Below are 19985 nucleotides of genomic sequence, written 5' to 3'. Positions count from 1 at the left end.
AAAGGTGGCCAACCATACACTTACTATTCAACATGTTAACACAAGCAACAACCTAGGACTTAGAAAGAGAAAAACAAGATACAAGTTGAAGGTGGGAGCGGCGAGAGAGGGAGCCGGGCAACTGCAGTAACTACCCCTGGCTCACCGGTCTGTGCTGGTCAATGGTCCGGGCTTCCATACCTCCCAGCTGGACCTTGAATCAGGTGTTGTTTTACATGTGCACATGGGAGACCCAAATAAACACTCGCCGGAGATCTGGAGTTCCAAGAGCCTCCATCAGCTCAAACGTTCATCTTCCCTGCCTGTCTTTTCGGAGTCGATAACCAATTGCAGAGAGGGCAGAGCACATGTGACATAGAACTAACAAGTCCATTTTTGGAACTATGAGCAAACTATATTAACTATAAGCAATAATGGATCATGAATAGTACTAGTACTTTCTGAAATGTGAACTGAACTTTTAGCTAGTTAATGTGGAAAATGAACTTTATGAACCCTATGAAGGAGTTGATCGTCAGCGTTCATCCTGCCATCTCTCTGTCCACCAGCACTTATTAAGTGCTATTTTGGGTTTTAGTCCTGGGGCCCCTTTCAGTCTTTGCAACACCTTGAGACAGTGTCCTTGAGACCCCAAGTATGTTTACCTGTCATGATAAGCGAGAAGCTGCTATTTAAAGCAGCAAGTTCATGTGACATCCAGTGTTAAAATCAGTTAAACACTGATTGAATTTGTATGACAGTAGCTATAATACACTTATTTAGCACATAATGCTGACACATGAATAAAGCATCCTCTGAGACAAAGAAAACAATGCTTTTCCATGTTTTTAATCTCTGTGCTAAAGTAACAAAAACGTATGTATGGGGAAAAAAGAAACATGACAATATGGCAGAAATAACTGTTCACTTCTCTTCTCTCATGTCAATGTCACTGACAATGGAAAATGTATGTCAGTGAATGACATGAGACGGAAATAAATATTATTTACATATTCTCACACTTTAAGGGGAACAGGTTACTTTCATGTTTATATGATTTTTGTTGAGCTAATGAGACTACTTACGTTCTTTGACACGTGTTTTTTAAACATGAAAATACAATTGTGTTGTCAAAAGACATATGAAAGTAACTAACTTAGAGTAAGATAAAATGTAAGTATTTTTCCCAGTGAAAAACAGTGGGGTGGCTCTAAGTATCACTATTGTGTAGAGCTGTATGCTTCCTAATGCTGTGATGACATTAGTTACCACTACCTTCTTGGACAGAGAAAAGTAACAGAGTTGTTATTTTGCTATCCTCAACTGCTTATGCAGAGAACTGCTTTAAATTAACTACCTGTATATTTAGATCCATCAAGATGGCAACATTCCATAAGAGAGGTATGTTTGGACCTGGTTTGATCAATAACTTAAGAATCTTCGACATCGGAACATTTCAGCATTGAATGCAATACATCTGGATTTTCTTCCACAACATTTCTCCACAGACTGCTGGGCTGGCATCACAGGATGTTGCAGGCTGCACTGCGGATGGGAAGTGTTGTAGGCAACTTGGCATACTGCTGCCTGAAGCTGTTTCTCTTGCTGCTCATTATTGGACCTGGGATCTCGGGACCATCTCCACTTGGTGAACTCTCTGACACCACATTCCCAGGTGGAATATCCAACTTGTTCCCCTTGTTGTTTTTGGCTTTTTTTGTTTTTTCCTTCTCCTGTGTCTCATTTGTGATGAAGGGGGGGTCAGTAGTGATGTCTGATATTGGCATGGAGTCCACTTGAAGTTCACTTGGGCTTGGTTCTGCGTGTTCCTCATTACTGGTGATGTGAATGTTGGTCACCATGCGATTGGTACCATTACTTGTTGAGCTAAATGGAGATGGAAGAGGGAAAAAAAATCAGATAATCATTTTCATCCAAGCATAGTGCACCGGAAAACAAAAATTTAAGAAGGAACATAACTGTGTTGTAGGAGGCTGTAAGTTTTCACACTGGTGGAAGTTAAACGTACCCGTTCGAGCTTTTGTCCTCAGAGTCTTTGTGCTCACTGCTGTAGCGGAGTTCTGCAGGTGTTTTGAAAGACAAATCCTTCTTTCCCTTCAGCCAGTAGGTCTTCATGTAGCCTTTGCCCTGTAACATCAGCGTCAGTTTAATCCAACACAACAAGAGAGTGAAGGTAAAGATTAGGGATGCATTGAACGTTCTGGCGGTTGAAAAGTGCATTTTCTGCCGAACGACGAAACTACTGGATCATCTACAGCAGTGCTGTCAAACCAATCCACAATACGGCTGAAGTGCGTGCAGGTTTTTGTTCCTACGCTGGAAACACATTTCTTTTCACTCTCTCAAAATGTCACATGTCATTACTCTCTACAAATGGAGATTAGAAATGGAGAAATTAACATTGTTCATTAAACATTCACACATTCACAGCATAATCACAGTCCACAGAAAAGACATTCATATTTATTTATTTCTTCTGAATCATCCATCCTTCTATGAGTCCGCGAGTGGAGCAGCTTCTCAGGTGGGGATGAGAACCAGTGTCCACTTTTGGGTTTTCTCCCTCGTAATGAAAGGAAAGCTACAGTCACCTTAACAAAGATCTTTCCTCTCTCCTCAATGATATAGGGTTCATGTTCTAGGTGATCCTTCGTTGTCTGACTGATATGGATCTGCATGCCCTGCATGCACACAGAAAAACACACAGTTTAATATTGTGTCACAACAAAGGTGTTGTCTTTGTCCAGGATGATACGAACCACTCCATTGCTCTCCATCCGTGAGGCTGTATTCACAGTGTCACCAAACAGACAGTACCGTGGCATCTTCAGTCCCACCACTCCCGCGACAACCATGCCAGAGTGGATCCCTGACATATAATCATCAATGAAGCTTTATTAATGAGGTTACATGTCGGAAAATGTGTGAGGAGCAAGTAAACCTGAAGTCCCTTAACACTTTGAGAACACGTGTAAAGTCTCAAACAAGTCAGTTTGTGAGCGCCAAGTGAAGTCAAGTCAAGCCATAGCCACGAGTCAAGTGACAAAATAATAAGAAGCTGCAACCATTTGAAAGTGAAAAACTTGCACAAGCGTGACTATGCCCATTACTCCTTCAAAGTTTGTTATTTATTTGTTTGGATCACAATTCGATATTTGTTAATATCACAAGGTCTGTCATGGTACAATTTCAATTTCCATTCACAAGCCTGCAATCAGTATGATCTGATACTGGACGTCTAACAAAAGCATTTACATTAAATATTATGTCAACATCTAATTTATAAACTGCTAAAAAATAAAACACCTGTTCAGCACACTTTCACATAGGTCATAATAAATGTGTTGTGCAGGACATGATTAGATCCGTTTCTTACAATGTCCTGAAGAATTCTAATTAAATTGGAGTTTTTGGAATGTGCAGCAGTTAGAGCATAAAGCCTGCCCACGTTTAAGAGAGTTTGGGAAGTACATCTAGGCTGCCACCTAGTGGTGACATTACGTCTGACAGTTTTTTTTTTACGTTTTAATTTAATTCCTGAATAAAACTTCAAAAGAAGGCTTCGATTGACTTTCACTTTCTACCACACGTGAAACGTTCATATTAACAAAAGACGATATTTGTTAAGCAGGCCGTTTGCCAAGCATATGTCTGGTCCACTACCTGCTCTGGCAACAAACGCATCTCCAGATTCTTTTTAATATCCATCACAAAGAAATCTGAACTGCTTAGTAGACAATCACGAACCATGAAAGATACAATTATTCATTGATGACAAAAAAATGTTTTCAATTTTTCATATACTTTCACATATTTTCACATATAGATGTGGCATAAAGTGCGATATAAAGAAGGCCAATGACTATGCTAATCGCCTTGTGGACACATACAGTACTATGAAAACAAGCTAAGAAACTGACCGACTCGGATTTGGATGTTATCACCGGTGGATGGATCTTTGAGGTGGTCAATGGAGCTAAGCATGTCCAGTGCCATGTCACAGATATGATGAGCATGGAAGGTGGTTTTGTTCGGGACCCCTGCCACCACCATGTAGGCGTCGCGGATGGTCTCCACCTGCAAAACCAAAGATCCTTAAACATGCACCATTTAGCTGTCGACAATATCACTTATGTGAAAGTTTCATTAATTTCACGGATGATGAATGAGAGGCGGAAATGATGACAGCTGATCTCCACTCTTTTTCTGTTGTTGCAACAATGTTATATAATGATAGGGAGACATAGGTCATACAAATGTAACGTAATTACAATGTATTAGGCGCTAGAACTAAACAAATGATTCCATGATTCATGTTTCTTATCATCCTCCATTAAAATGAAAATTAAAAACTTGAACAGACATGATATCATCTATTGAAACAAAGTTGTGGTTTTGAAAGCAAGGTGTGTATATAGTTTTCTTATTACAGTAAATCACTTGGAACAAAACACATGTATGTCTAATTGAAACTCAGATCCTAAAACAAAACAATCATTGGTGACAATATGTCACTCTAATGACATGAATATACTTTCAGATCAGCTGCAAGACGCTACCGTGCTTTATATATAACACTCCAGTCTTGGTTTTCATCATTTCATTATTAAATTAAAAAAGTATATATGTATATAACTAGTGTAAAAGCAAAAAATATATAATGCAAATAAATCACTATACTCGTGCAAGAACAGACAAACACAACTGCACGAATGCTGTCATGCTGTCTGCTGGGGTCTGGCCACAGGATGTCATTGACATCACAAGCTACGCCTTCTCTTGCTTTGCATCAGAGGGAAATAAGTTGCCCAATCCGACCTAGATGGACCTCACATTAATGTCTGCACAAGTCTATTCCATTGCATGCAGAAGAGGCACACGATCATATGGTCAAAAACGTGCCATCTCCAAGCAGAAAAAAGTCTCAGTAGGATTTACAAATAGTGAATAACGGCATGAGCACAGAACTTCAGATTGATCACGGTTGGCAAACTAGTTCTGGAACAGCTGATGGATGAAAACTAATTATATCCCAGACAACGAACCTGAGCTGCTCTGGTCTGTAATGTGCAACTGCCTCATGAAGTGCATCATCTATTATAGCGACCCATTTTGGCGTGATGATGCAGGAGCAATTGCAGACTTATGGCGGCACACAATGTGATATTGCAGGATGTGCACAATTTTATATCGAGTCCCCATTTTCTGTTTTTGTTGAGGTTGAATCCAGCCTCATCAGTGTAAATATAGTCGTGAGGCTAGGCAGCTCCATCCATGTTCATGATTCTCTGGAACCAAAAATACGAAATGTAGCTATATGAATGTATGTATGCGATACTGAACCAGTGTTAGATATTCAGCTGATATTGCACTGCACCCCATCTGTATTGAAAATGTACCGTTCCTCTCAAATGGGACCCTGTACAACTTTATGGTCATGCTTTGCTTCACAAGGTTTGCCTCACTCACTCGAAGACTACATTACACTGAATATTTGCATATCTGTGCCTTACCTGGTGGAGAAGGATTGAGGTCTTTTGAGTTAATGTATGAAATAGTATGTAGTGCGCAGACATGGGTTTGTTGCAGCAAGGAGCATGTATAGAACAGAATTGCAACTAAAGTGCAAAGCAGCACTTTGTTTACAACAACAAAAAGTTATGTCACTTTGGTTTAAGCATGTACCTGAAGCGTTTAGGCAATGTGTACATTATACTCTATTATTATTATTGTTGTTGTTGTTGTTGCTGTTGTCAATATTTATATTGTGTTTGTATTTATTGGCATGAATTAATGTTTATTTTAATCTGCGTTATGATTACATTTAACATTTGTATAACTTCCACTTCCCTGCATCATATTACATTATACGACAACAAAACACTTTTCCGAAACATCACATAAAGTACAGACAACATTACACTATACTTTACTTTTACAGTCAGACCTGAAGTTACTTGTACTTGTAAGTCATTGTGAACTCCACAGAGTCTTGTGATGTATTTACACGGGGAGCAATTAAACCGCCGAATGCAGAAGCGGTCAGATTCAACCTGTCCTCACTATGAACGAAAGCTATTTGACCGGGAAACATGATGGATTCAATCATTTTTCTTTGTATGAAATGGTGTCGGTCTTAGACACTGCAAGCTCTACTCGGGGCAGCTCACTTGGCAGTTGCTTGTCTCATCCTGAAACAGCAGCATTCATCTTCAAGCAATAAGCAACAAAAACTGCTCTGTAACAGAGCGTTGTTCCTTTCCATTTCCATCTTAGCTTTTAAGGGCAAATTTTCATTCAGTGTAGGGTTTTATAAAATATTAAAATATTATTTATTAAAATGAGCACAATAAATATGCATATCAAAGTGTCAACATTGTGTATCTGTATGTACACTTCCATTGCAGTTCGGATAAACACCTAATATTGTTGACTACAGAAAATTACTGATGTCAGAAAATGTAATTATAAGGGGTGAATACTTCAGTACAACGATTGTATCCAATTGTTTAAGAGGTATCAGTACTCGTGCATATCAAAAACCATGCAGCACTAAATTTGGCTGAATTAAAAAATATTAAAAAAAGCCCAAATTCCCATCACTACAAGGCTCAGTTGTGGGACGCAAATTGTTCATACTATGTGTATTAATGATATGCAGTATGTGAGGTGTCAGAACAACAGAATCATGTATTGTTTGCTGATGACACGAATGTTATCAACAGTGGAGGGGATCTAAATACATTAATTGAGAACATAGAAATGTGGGGAGCCCCTGACCTACCAATATGTCAAAAAAGAAATTTAAATTGTGGCCATGAAATAAGTAAAACTGCAGGAAATACTAATTTGTGGGCACAAAGTACTAACTCAGAGGAACTAAATACTAAATTGTGGTGAAGTACATGCAAATCGATTGCACCTTCTCTCGCTGACCATGGCCATGGCCGTGATTCATGGTGTGCATGCTGGCTTCAATGATGTCCGCAGTTTTAGTCCTACACTGAACTGAAATAGATCAAACGTGTCAGTGGCCTAAACAAAAGTGTGGTATTGGTATCAGGTACCATTTAGGTAAAGCCATTTACTATTCCACAGTACTTTATTCCAGTTCTTTACTTTGTATAAGGTCCAGAAGAAGTGCACGCTTTCACCACACCACATAGATCAGAGAAAGCAACTCTCAACAGGAGTGAGTCTCCACTGCAAGCCCCACAACTACTACTATTATCTCCGCACCCTTCTAATCCTGGCAACAAAATAATATTGATGTCTCACTCCCATTGTTATGAAGCCCCATACCTGACATGGTAAAAGTAGAAATTAAAGCATGTACATGCTTTAGTAACTCGCAGGAACGAAATACTTAAGTGTTCCCACCAAACAAGTAAAACACACACAAAATACAAATGTCAGGGCACAAAGTATGCCCTACCCACCGAGCACCACCTCTATCCCCTGCATTAGCATATGAGGTTGTTCAGACGAAAACGAGCAATTCCAAACAGGCGAAACATCTTCAGAAAGTGCACGCATCGATCAAGCTCGTGGAAAAAGAGCGCTATGCAGATGCTGCTAAGGTTCGCTCACCTGACGCCACAGGAGGAGCCACAGCAGCCAAAATGCAGACGCTTGACTTCGGATGTCGCACAGCTCGTAACTGAGAAGCAGCTGAGTTATTTTTAGATGCTAAAAATATTTGTTTGCCTTACCGAACCATTGTCTCTGCAGTCAAGGTTTGTAGTCGGTAAAGTTGAGCTGTTTTGATTTAAGTTTATGAAGAACAGATCTAACTGTGTTGCTGTTGAAAGGACTGTCAGCATCGGTTTTGCACTATTGTTTATAAGTGTTCGGTAGATGATTTTTTGCACTCCTAAAGGTATAGGTTCTAATCCATTTATTAAAATAAGCACAATAAATATGCATATCAAAAGTGTGTATCCGTATGTACACTGCCATTGCACCTTTAGGTCGCTAACTGGCGACTTTGTGATGAGATTGCACTTAAAGTAGGCTAGGGCTTATAGGAAGATACATAGACTTTAATGTATTGCAGTCATGCCTAGATCTAACGTATGTATGTCAAAGGTGAGCAGACACCACTTATAAAGGGGGGCCGGTGACATCACCATTTACAGGATTGCTGAGAGACATAAAACTAATGTATAATAGTGGGTGAGGGGTGAGCAGAGTTTATGTTCTCTTCATTGCAGATATCTGTCTCCAGTCAGTATTTTGTGTTTAAGACTGGTTAAAGACAGACATAGATTGCTCAGTTCTGTGTGTGAGACAGACTAATCACTCTTAACCATGTAATTCCTTATTCCTTGAACTAATAATGTCCCAACAGTGCGAAAGTAAAGCGAAATGCAAAGCTCTCCATGACCTCCACTGACCTTGTAAACGTTGTGTTTCTCACTGAGTGTGTCAAAGACTATGTAGATCTCGTTCAGCATGTCGACAACCTGCATGGGCGTGATATGGATGCAGATCTCATTGAACTTCACAACGTCGCTGAACAAGATGGTGACGTCTGGAAAGACCTAGGAAGAACCACAGAAAATACATGTTTCTTTAATAGATGGTTCTGTGTTGACTAATGTGTCACACATTCAAAAGGACTTTGGTACCTGACATGTCTCCAACGCCGTAATGCCCTTTCTGAGTCTGTCAGCCACGGCTTTAGGAATCATGGCATAGAGAAGTGAATCTCCTCGCTTCTTCTCCTCATCAAGCTTTTTGATGATTTCCTGCAGCTGAGCATATTTCTGCTGTTCCTATTGGGTCAGTGAGAGTTTCCAAAAAAGAGTTAGGAAAAACTGAACTGATGGAGGATATGCTGATTCATCTTTACAAGGTTAGTCCAAAAACATAACTGGAAATGAAAATCGTTTTGAAATCATTTTGGTCAGCAAAACTGATAGAGTTTACATGTTTAAAACAAAACAAATCTCAGTAAAACCAAAAAGAGAGAAAGAATTTATTATCTGAGCTCATTAACTCTGCAATACTCTCACTATGCTTAACCAGTGTTGTATATGTTTCACTCAAAATTACATATAATGCAACATTGGTTTCAGTTTTTGTCCAGGAACTGTTCTGACTTCATGTCAGCTGAAACACCGACCAGTCAACCAGCAGTAAATCATGATAATTCATGCTATTAGACTGTAGACTGACAATTAATATTAAAAATAAAAGTCATCTTTGGACCATAGCCAATTTGTAAGTTCCCCATACTTTAAATCAAAATGAACCCAGGTGATGTTTATAACAATGTAATCAGAAATTGAATAAAATATTCAATATTGATATCGGTGACTCAAAAAGAAGCAGCTTGAAAATGGTTTGAGAAAAAGACACATTTATTTTCAGGATGACTCAAATTTTGGGATGGCAGTAAATTCACTCATCTAATTTGTAAATATTATGAAATCACCTGGCCAGAGTGAATTAAATACTTCTTGTAGATGCTCATCCACTGGTGATAGTCTTCTACATCTCTCAAGCAAACCAAATCACCAACATCCTCCTTTATTTTTTAAATTAATATTCATTTCACAGTCATCACACATGAAGGCAGCGCTCTTTCAGACTCTATGGTCGACTGAACATCTTCATCAGAGGGTGAATACTCTTCAGAATCTCTACAACAAATCCTTGAATGGAAAGACCCCCCTAAATGTGGTTGAAATTGGCAGATTCTGCAGTTATGTCAGACACCATATTTGAATCGTTTGCCAGCAATATTGCTTGTTGCAATTTTGAGGGGAAAAAAACATAGCTCATACTAAATACTGGAGAGGGCCACGCACCTGGTCAAGGGCCAGTTGCAGCTCAGCTGACTGTTGTGTTCCAGCAAGGATCAGTTCTCTGCTGGAGTCATGTAAATTCAGGTCATTGACATAGACCCCCATTTTGATCATGTCCTCCACTGTCTCGATACTGAAGAATCAAACATGTCGACAAAACAGCTTAATTGTGTGACCTGCAGGTAACAGGAGCACGGGAAAGTAGATACTCATACATTGGTGTTCCAAGGAAGATGAGCGAGTCCCACTGGGGAACATACTTCATCTGGCCCTTCAGGTGCAGGGGCTTCTTTGGAGGTTCCCTCATGTCCTCAAAAATGGTTTCACTGCACTTACCTGAAGAGAGAATTTAATACATAAATACACATTTGTCAGGTCCTAATGGCCTATTATTTCGATACTTTCAACAAGTTTGACCTGTGACAGTCTGAAATGCCAGCAGTTCAATGTCTTCTGCTCCTGAGTTGGCTGAGCTGTTATACTGTGACAGAGCCCCACTGTACTCCTGATCGGATCCCTTCATCTCCTCGCCTCCTTTCTGATCTGACATATGATGACAAGCACAATGATTAGATGTGATCCTCATATTGTGGTGTTGCTTCAGACTGAAGGTCCAGACTCAAGACAAAAGTAAAAAAAATAAAAAACAATTAACCAGCTTTTGCAGATGGCAACAGCCATGGTGTTTACCTCGCTCTTCTTCCACTTTGGCCTTCTCATTTTCTTCCTTCTCTTCCGGCTCTTCCTTGCTTAGTTTGGGAATGTTGACCTTCTGTTTGCTTTCCACTACAGCTTTGGAGAGCAGCTCAAACACATTGTTAAGATGGGTGTAGATCTGAAGAGGCACACACACACACACACATAGACACATTCTTTTCTTATGTAACAAGAGATTAACATCAAGCTAAACTCACATTGTCCCAGCTGAACTCGAGCATTGGTCGCACGAGTGTGAACTCCTCATTGACCTTTTTTCCCTGGAGGTCAGAGAAGACCTCTTTCAGGCCGTCGCCGATGCGGTACATGGTCATATCACGACGGAAGATGACGCTGAAAGGAAACATGTCAAAAAAGATACCTCGCTTCATGGGGAGCTTTTCATAGCTGGGAGCTGTCTTCTGCTGTGGCATGCGATGTTTAAAAGCAGCATTGTCAAAGTTCATCTTGTAAACCTGAACCAGAGAGCGTGTCTGGTGAAACCACTACGCAAATCAACTGTCAGAGAAATCAACTGAAGAGAATAATTTAATCAAACCTACCACATAAGTCATTTTCTCAGTTTCTTCCTTTGACAATATTTCCACTTCAATGTCAGTGTTGTAAAACTGTCTTCCAACTTGAGAGAGTTGTCCTGCCGAGTGATAGAGAACATGCTTTTATTCCCATCATGGATCAATGTTTCATTCATTCATCCTCCCCCTTTTTATTTTAAAATTATTTAGCTTTTTTTGCCCAAAGCTAAATGGTTTAAGAGTTCCAGAGCAGCTTGAGAAGTAGACACCATGACAACCATGACAAGAGAAACAAGAAGTAACTTCATTAAAAGTGGAAAATAATTTTGGGTGCCGGTGTAACGGTTACTTTGAAACACAGGCAGTGACAGCGGTGTTTGGTGATGAAGCCACAGGAGAACCGGCAGATGGACTATGATAAGATTTATTTATTAAGGTCGACATATTTGTTCTTGGTTTGTGGTGGTCAACAACACCTGCCAGTGTTGACACCAAAGTGGTTTTGGCTAACAATATTGATGAATGACGGTGACATCAGACAAAAACGATCAAAGCAATTCCATGCAGACCAAGTCAGAGTGTTTTACTCATTTTTTATGGTTTGCAAAAAATACTGAAGACAAAATTGTTTTACCTTTAACAAACTGTGTGAAACCTTTGCGGGTGCTGCGATAATGCAATGTGAGACTTGTCTCACACTCTTCCTCCACGCAGAAACTTGGGGGCTGAACTTTTGGGAAGGAGAACCGAAAATACTCATGAAGGTTGTCCAGCTCATTGATAAAGTCTCTGACGTTTCGTCCCAACACCTTTAAAACATATGACATGAATTCATGAGGACCACGCCATTATGACATGCAACAGTCAGTTGGGAAGTTTGTGAAGGTCAGGGTTCCAGTACTACTTGTGTTCTTTCCCTGCAATGCCACCCTTGAGGAGAGCAGTGCACTGGAGAAAAGTGGGTTTACTAGTTCACGTGCAAGCCGGTGATTTTTCAAGCATAAAAAGAACATCCACCAAGGGGCACAGCAATCGATATGCAACCTCTCTCTTAGTTTACCTTAAAGGGGTGCCAGTTTATTTTCTTTTTTTTCTCTTTTTTTCTGTATCTCAGTGTGATTGGGCAAAATGTTGAGAAAAAGGGCGAGTGAAAATCGTAATGCAGTGTAGTCTGTGATGGAAATACATTCCCCAATACATGTTTATTTAAAACTGATAGAAAAGCAGGTAGCACAAGTGGCTCAGAAAAATGTCTTCAGTTTGACTAGCAATCTTGTACTATGCTATGGTTGCCTATAGAGGACATAAAGCAAGTTTCAGATGGATTCATGAACGTTATCAGTTTGAGAGGATAAACATTTTTAGATGTTCTTCCTCCTCAAGTTCTTTTCCTCCAGTGTTTTCTCTCTCTCTCTCTATCGCTTCCTTCCTTCAGCAAATTTCTGAATTAAGCTTGCAAGATGAATAAAATAAAATATTAAGAGGTCTTATATTGTTGTATTGTATTGCAAGAATGATAGTTGTTGAGCAGACTTACACTTTAGATCATCTGTGAGTGCAGGAGCACCGGCTGGCTTAGAAACCATGCTAACAGTTATGTGATGGTAATGTTGTTGTGTTCTTGAACCAACAAATCACATCCTATAATTTTCTTGTGAGAAATAGCAATTGAATAGTGAAGGAGGTTGGAGACACATCTAAACATCGGCGGAACAGTGTCATCGTTGGTGGCAACACAGCAAATACCACGCTGGTTATGTATTAATGGCATTGACAAAGGATTTTGCACAACAACTGTCTTGAGACAAAGTCATTATCGTAATTCACTATTTCTCACACACTTGACCCACTGAGCATCTATTATTTTGTGTACGTTCAGAACGAAATTTGCCCATCTATTAAACATTAACTAAAAAATATTTAATAGCCTTGTTCATGTTGTTTTAATACATGTTCAATACATGTACACTTTGCTTACTAAATCGATTCTAGAGAATTCAATTAAAAACATTAAATAATGACTATAGAGTCTTAGAAAATAAGATGGGTGGCTCGTTTCTTTTCATTTCTTTTGTCTTTTGTTTTTGATGCAAAGCACCAGTGCTACATGAAATGTATAAAAGTCGCTCTGCAAATAAAAAAGTTGAAGTCTAATCATTTACGGATATTTTCGTAGGCCACGTGAACAGCCATTTTCCAAACAGAAATATCATTCTTTCTTTCGTAGTGGTCACTGACTGTGGTTACATGACGGCTCACAAAACCAAATTATTGTTTTAGCAGGGCTAATGTCAGACTTAAACTAAGCTTGCATGAGCACCAGAAGATGTACAGCTGCGCGAGCTTCAGCTTCGCAGCGGAAGTAAATGTGATGTGTGATAACCTTCTGTTCAATCAAGAAGTCGCGTGTCTCCTGACGCAGTATGTTTTCATATGTTTTAGCCGATGAGCAGTGAACACAAACCTGATATCAGCTGTGTTTTGTAATTCACGATGACAGTTACCCGCAGATGTGCAGATTTGTCTTCAACTTCTTTCACTCAGGTCATTTTTATCATTAGTGCTCACAAGACGATAAGAAGACATGATTTGTTGGTTTTAGGAGACGACATTTCCAAAACGTTAGCGACAGTTAGCATGGTTGCTAAATGAGTCAAGACTCACATCTGTGATCAAAGGCAAGACTCTGTGCCTTTGTTACACGGCATCTATCATTGTTGTAATGAATAGACAATTCAACCTCCAGAATATGACATTTTATTCAGAAACTTGCAAGTGTATTCCCAAATCCTGCCAAAGGAAGCGTGTTGGACTTGGCAGCTTAATCAAGCTATTGCCTTAGACTACTTACGTCAATGAAATCTTGTTGAAAGTTTAGAAAGAGCCTACATTTCAAAAGCAATTGTTATCTTTGACAATCCTTTCCACTGTATGCCTGTACTTGAATATGCTACTGTTTTTTCTAGTGCATGTAGTACATGATGGCTTGTGCGTACAGTATAAGTATCTAGGATACTGATCATTTTTTAGACATATTGGACATGATTTATGAAATTGTCTAACATGTTTTTAATGTGATTACTTTAATCTAAAATGTACTCATAGATTATCCGACCTTGTGCTATCCTTGTATATAGATATTTTATTGATGGTTTTTACTTATATATGCTTAATTTAAGCTCCATATGTGAAATGCCTTTGTTATAATTGCAACTTCAACAGCAATGTTGCATTCATTACATGTAATTGCCTTGTCAAAGGTTTCCTGGTACATTTCCATCATGTTGAGGACAGCTTGTTGACCGAGTCATTATATTTTTAGACAGACTTTTATTACTATAATTACTATAATAAGAATAATAAAACATTATTTATTGGTTTGTCCACCAACCAAATTAAAGGGTAACATACAAGGGCGCATCAAATGTTTTTATTAGACAATTAGACTGAAATTAGACATCTATAAAGAGACGTATATTAGCAGTTATTTAAATGTTTAAGGTTTGACAAGGTCGTCCTTTAGACTTCTATTTGATGGCTAGTTCAATAGACAATAGACAACTAAAAAACTTCCACTTTTTGACCAATAGTAGACTGATTTCAGCCCAGACATCTATGACGTCTCACCTAAGGGTGAGTTCAAAATATTGATGCGGGAGTATATTGTTGCAGGCCTCTTTACAATCACATATCTATACTGGCACGTCAGAATGGACATTGCACGTTCATCCATAAAGTTTCCTCTGACAGCCACTCCTTGATGTGCAGTACGCATATCGACCATACTGCAGCTAACAGTAGAAGAAAACAAAATGGAGGAAAACGGTAGAAATGAAATGCAGAACCAAATTCAATTCATGATGTTGTTAGGTTATTGTTTTTTTTAAAACCTGGAATCAATGTTCCCTCAAATTTTTCATGCGTCTGGGCAAACACACAAACTCTCTGAGCGGTTCTCGACCACAATCCATTCCAGACAGCTGTTCGAGAAGCAATTTGTTCGAAATCTGAGTCAATTTTTCCCATTACAATTAATGGAAACAGAGATAATGGCCGCTGCATGTGGGAGGGGTTGCTGAGTGAGTGACGTCTCTCCAGAAGTGAAGAGGTGCCTGGTGCGTGTCCAGCTCTGAATGTGCGCTTCTGTGCAGTTTGGCTGTGACAAAGTCATAAACCAAGTAACACTCTGTCCCAGACTCGCCTCATCCCTGTCTGAGCTCCAGCCGACAACAGGACATCAAACCCTGGAGTGCGTGCTCCAGCCTCGGAGGTGTGGAGAGCGAGAGACAGGAAAGGTTTTACACCTCAATATGAAGAAAAAACAGTCAGTAAATGTAGCTAACGGGACACGTCTGCATACAGAGACTGCGTTATACACAATAACAAAGCGCGTCGTGGGTCAGCTGATCGGTCCGCGCACGTTATGTTTTTTTCCGGCTTTTTTCGGGGGTGTTCGAGTTCTGGATTTTCATTTGAAATCTGAAGCAAAAAAATCTCTAAATTTTTGTTCGAACTCCGATTTGTGCGAATTCCAGGACGTTCGAAAACCGAGGTAACACTATAGTACTACTATAATTTTGTCCACTAGAGGCCACCGTATTCTGTGACCTCCACAATCAGGTATGACACCTGTAAATACCCAGCCCCCCAGTAGATGGTTCTACCAGAGTCTACCAAATAATGCTCAGTGGGGAATGAATGGAAGTCAGGAGCAGCAGTACGGGACACATGGGTGGATCGAATAAAATCTCAACTGGGAGTTTCTTGTGTTACAAGAGAAACACAATTAAATTACAATTAAAACTACAATCATGAACTACAGTCATCCACACTCCATTCTTCGTGGGTTACTAACCAGTTATTTGGCATGGAGCACCTCCAGTCCAGTAGACAAAAGTATATAACCTGAGGCACAGAGGTGTAAGACTGCACTGCAGGGGATGAATCAACGTTTGCCTAACTGTGCCGGTTTCAAAAAGGTGTTCTGTAAAAGGTAAGCCACTTGTCCCAGTTCACTGTAAAGGATTCGAAACAATACAGTGGTACATATCCCAGGACTGTAGAAGCACTGTCACGCTCGAGCAACAATAAGAAGACACCACAGTGCATGCAAACCAATGGTTGAGCGTTGTTTAAAGTCAACACTGAACTACAAGCCTTCAGAGGCATGAAAGAGTGTTTGTGACTGCGGAGCTGCTCACAGCATATCTGTGTCACAATGATTGTTTCCTATTTATTACAATGACGGAATAGCTGAAGATTTTGTGTTGAAATTAACCTGAACAGTGGTTGCGACGTTATCGATGCGCTCTCCACACGGAGACATGGAGCTGCCGTTTTCAAATGAATTCACTTTGGGACCCGGTTTCAAATAGTAACTGAAAACGGTCAGACCCAGAACTTGCTCCAACCAACTACGTCTCAAGGTGAGCTGGGTTGTTTCTGTCGGGTTAACCAATTCTGCTTCTTAGTGGAGTCAGCGCTGCTCATTTCATTCACATGTTTACGTTTCCTCCAACGAAATAGAGACAGAGATGTGGAAATTAATAAAAGTCGAAATCCAGAAATACTTTTTATAAAATCAATGAATACATGTTGAATTGCAGTAATTAAAATATAAATTAAATGTAAAATACATATGTAAATGTATTCATAAATATGGAAAGGTATTTTTTCATTGATTCATATGTGTTTACATTGCATTTCATTCATTCATTTTTGTCAATTATTTACTATTTTATATCTGCGTTCATTCATTCATTCATTATGTCTGGAAGACCACAATATAGAATAATAATTAAAAAAAATAATGAATCCTATCAAGTGACCTATGCATTTATTCAAAGATTTTAATATTTTTTAGTTTTTCTGTCGAGCCACATACGCATACACACAGTTCTCCTCCACTGGGCCCGAATTAATGTCCACACCAACTAGACAACAGGCAGCTTGATCTTAATAAAAGCTTAATAAAATGTACTCTTCTGAATGCTTCTCTGACATAATCTGAACTCAACAGGCCTGTGCAAAACACAAACATCAGAAATATCTACTGGTGTAAGTGGTGTTTGTACTGGGCATGCGATCACGTTGAACGCTGAATGTGGATCGTGAGGATCAGTAAGTTATCAGAGATGAATATATATTCTTTGTATTTCTGGATCATTGCTTTTGACTATATAAAGTGACCTTCAAAGCAAGTTTTCTACTATGTGTGTAGACAATGTAGAGCACAAGACGGAGTACCTTCAGGATCCTCTCATAGCCGTAGTTCCCAATCCTCTTTACCATGTAGACCCCAAAGGCATACATTAGCTCGTCATGCGTTTTCCCCAGAACTTCCCCGGCTGCCTTGGCCAGACGCAAGATGAGGTTATCACTGAATGAAAAGGATTTTAGTCATAGTTTCCATCAAATTGAAGAGAGAGAAGTCTTTCAAGAAAGTCAAGAGTATTGCAGGCAAAATGTATACGTTTTTAATGTATTACCGAAAGTCTATTGAATATTGAGGTAACCGTGTGTGTGACTGTGTGAATTGTTCAATAGTTGGATGAATATTTTATGAATCAAGATGTCAAACTCGATTTCAAATAAAAAGAGAAACACATACTTGTACATCTGATGTCGTACAAACTTCAGGTGAGGAATCTCAGCTCTGTTCTCTATCAGCCGCCAAACATCTTCCCCATATGACTCGTTGATGTAGTCATTCACCGCTTCGAGATACAGTCCGTACATCTTTAATAGCTGCGGAACCTTCTGAAAACCAAAGAGCATTGACCTTAGCTCATCTCTTTTACCTTACATATATAAAATTCTGTAGCACTCTAAAGTCGCAAATGAACCAACAAAAATATATCCTGGGAAATGAGACCTTAGTAAAAGTTGACTATATAATAATGATATAATAAATGAATTGTCTTCAAATAACATCTTAGACTACAGAATATGGAAATGTACATTTGCGTATTTTTATGCAGATGAAAATGCAATACCACAAAAGCTCTTTCAACTGTGTAGAATGTTTCAATAGATTTCAATATTATGTTTGAGATCAAGAACGATTTTGTGCTTACCGGTGTTCCACAGTAGTCTGAATTCTGACAACAGAACACAAATAACTCAGTTCCTTAAGACAAGGGGAAAAAGATAAAATCACTTGAAACATCATGTTCTTCATTTAGACTTTTAATTATCAGAATAAAAAAATGTTTTTCCACCCAGTCTGACATATCAGACGGTACAACAGCTGGTCAGCTATGCGAGAATGCTACAAACCTACTCAATTAAAGCCAATATAAAAATACAAATTAAATGGGAGGGTTGTTAAAATCACAATATTACAAATGTACAAAGGTAAAACTGTCATCACTTCATCAGTTTTGTGATCATAAACAACAAAGAGCAAACACAAAAATGGAAAGAATTGGGAGAACTGATTTTTTTTTTGTTTGTTTCTGACATGGTTGTGTGTGGGACAGCTGCCTTCCTGTGTGGAGGAAGTGTGTGAGTTTGTTTCAAAATATAACAATGTAATTGTGGGGTGAGTAATGAAATGCACTAGAAGTGACATGATCGACCACACTGTGCTGTCTCTGCAACATGGTGCTCTTCAATAATCCACAGGTGTTGTTGAATTTTATTCACAACCCTGTGAAGCTATGTTGCAGAATAAAAGCACAGATCATTGCCAGTCGACTTAGTGTAGTGAATGTTAAGTCCTCAAATCATTCAATTATTAAATTACAGACAATGAAAACAAACTTAAGTACAATTACAATATTGCTTACTCTCCACATGCATATAAACAAATGGGGATTATATGACCTTTTGGACAAAATACTAATGATAATTATAAATTAAAAAATAAATTTAACTGCAATTCTGCAAAAAACACATGCAACACATTTCCTCAGACAACAGCCTGAATAATAAACTGGAAACAGCACAAACATGGAACTTACCTCAGAATATCTTGGTCGAACACATGGAATACAGACAGGAAACAAAATCACTGGTTAGAATTTATGTGTGACAGTTTTTTTTTCTAATTGATCAGCGAAAGTTCAAGTGATGAATTCTGTGATGACCGTGGAGATGCTAGTTACCTGCTAGTGATCTTGTGCAGGCTGCTACTGAGACTCCAACTTCTCAGCAACTGAAGCAGTTTCCTCTCTGCAGCTGTGACTGACAGGCTCTTTGCCATCACACAAGTCTGACAGGTCAACAACAGCAGAAATAGAGACTGCAACGAGTGTCTGTGACAGTAGCAACATTTGGTTCACAAGTGAGTTGTAGCCATGACAACAAAGCATTACAGGTGAGAGTATATATTGCAGTTTTTTTTTACACAAATGAGTGTGTTTTGTGTTAATTCAAAACTCGTTCAGCATGACACAGATGTGGCACCACAAGCCTACAGTGAAAAAGTGGTAATAAGGGCAAGAAATTATTAGAACTGTTCTTCACTCTGCTTCTTTTCAATCTCTGTATCATGTAAGAAATGTTGACAAGCCATGTGATAAATGACTTAGATTGAAATTAAAAATACTTGGCTATAATTGAAATAAAACTTGCAATGTAACATGTTTGCAATGTATGAGAGTGATTGTGATAAACATTCCCTCATTCATTCCAAAAATGTGAATGAAAAAGTGAATTACGATATGCGTGTTTCAGTGAACTTCACAGGCAACTTGGTAAACACTTGCTTTTATCCAAACAGTTTATCCAGAGCACCAACTCTTCATTTACATCCCAAGTGGCTTCGTCAATGTGATTTTTTTTTGTTGTGTATTTCTTAAATAACTAAATAACTAATGTTCATCTTTTTATTCTATTTTTATCTTTTTTTATTTTATTTTTTATTCTATTCTTCCTTTCTGTCCTGTAACTGCGGTCAATGGTTTTAGATTAGATTATGTCGGATGTCCCACAGTGG

General features: G+C 38.9%; 1 protein-coding gene across 1 annotated transcript; it reads right to left on the bottom strand.

Moving 5' to 3' along the window:
• Window positions 1-812: 812 nt before the first annotated feature.
• LOC128746715 (soluble guanylate cyclase 88E-like) lies at window positions 813-18164 on the bottom strand. Its single transcript, XM_053843954.1, has 17 exons — window positions 18121-18164; window positions 17655-17800; window positions 17291-17423; window positions 11679-11853; window positions 11072-11163; window positions 10727-10984; window positions 10503-10647; window positions 10230-10355; window positions 10028-10148; window positions 9816-9945; window positions 8631-8777; window positions 8397-8543; window positions 3921-4077; window positions 2760-2869; window positions 2592-2681; window positions 2009-2127; window positions 813-1866 (listed from the first exon to the last, which is right to left on the bottom strand). The coding sequence occupies exons 2-17, from the start codon at window positions 17780-17782 to the stop codon at window positions 1503-1505; spliced, it is 2442 nt and encodes an 813-aa protein (XP_053699929.1). The 5' UTR covers window positions 17783-17800; window positions 18121-18164; the 3' UTR covers window positions 813-1502.
• Between the last annotated feature and the right edge of the window lie 1821 nt (window positions 18165-19985).

This window comes from Synchiropus splendidus, chromosome 15 (assembly GCF_027744825.2).
Source record: "Synchiropus splendidus isolate RoL2022-P1 chromosome 15, RoL_Sspl_1.0, whole genome shotgun sequence".
Classification (NCBI taxonomy): Eukaryota; Metazoa; Chordata; class Actinopteri; order Syngnathiformes; family Callionymidae; genus Synchiropus; species Synchiropus splendidus.
This window is presented reverse-complemented; position numbering and strand designations above follow the sequence as displayed.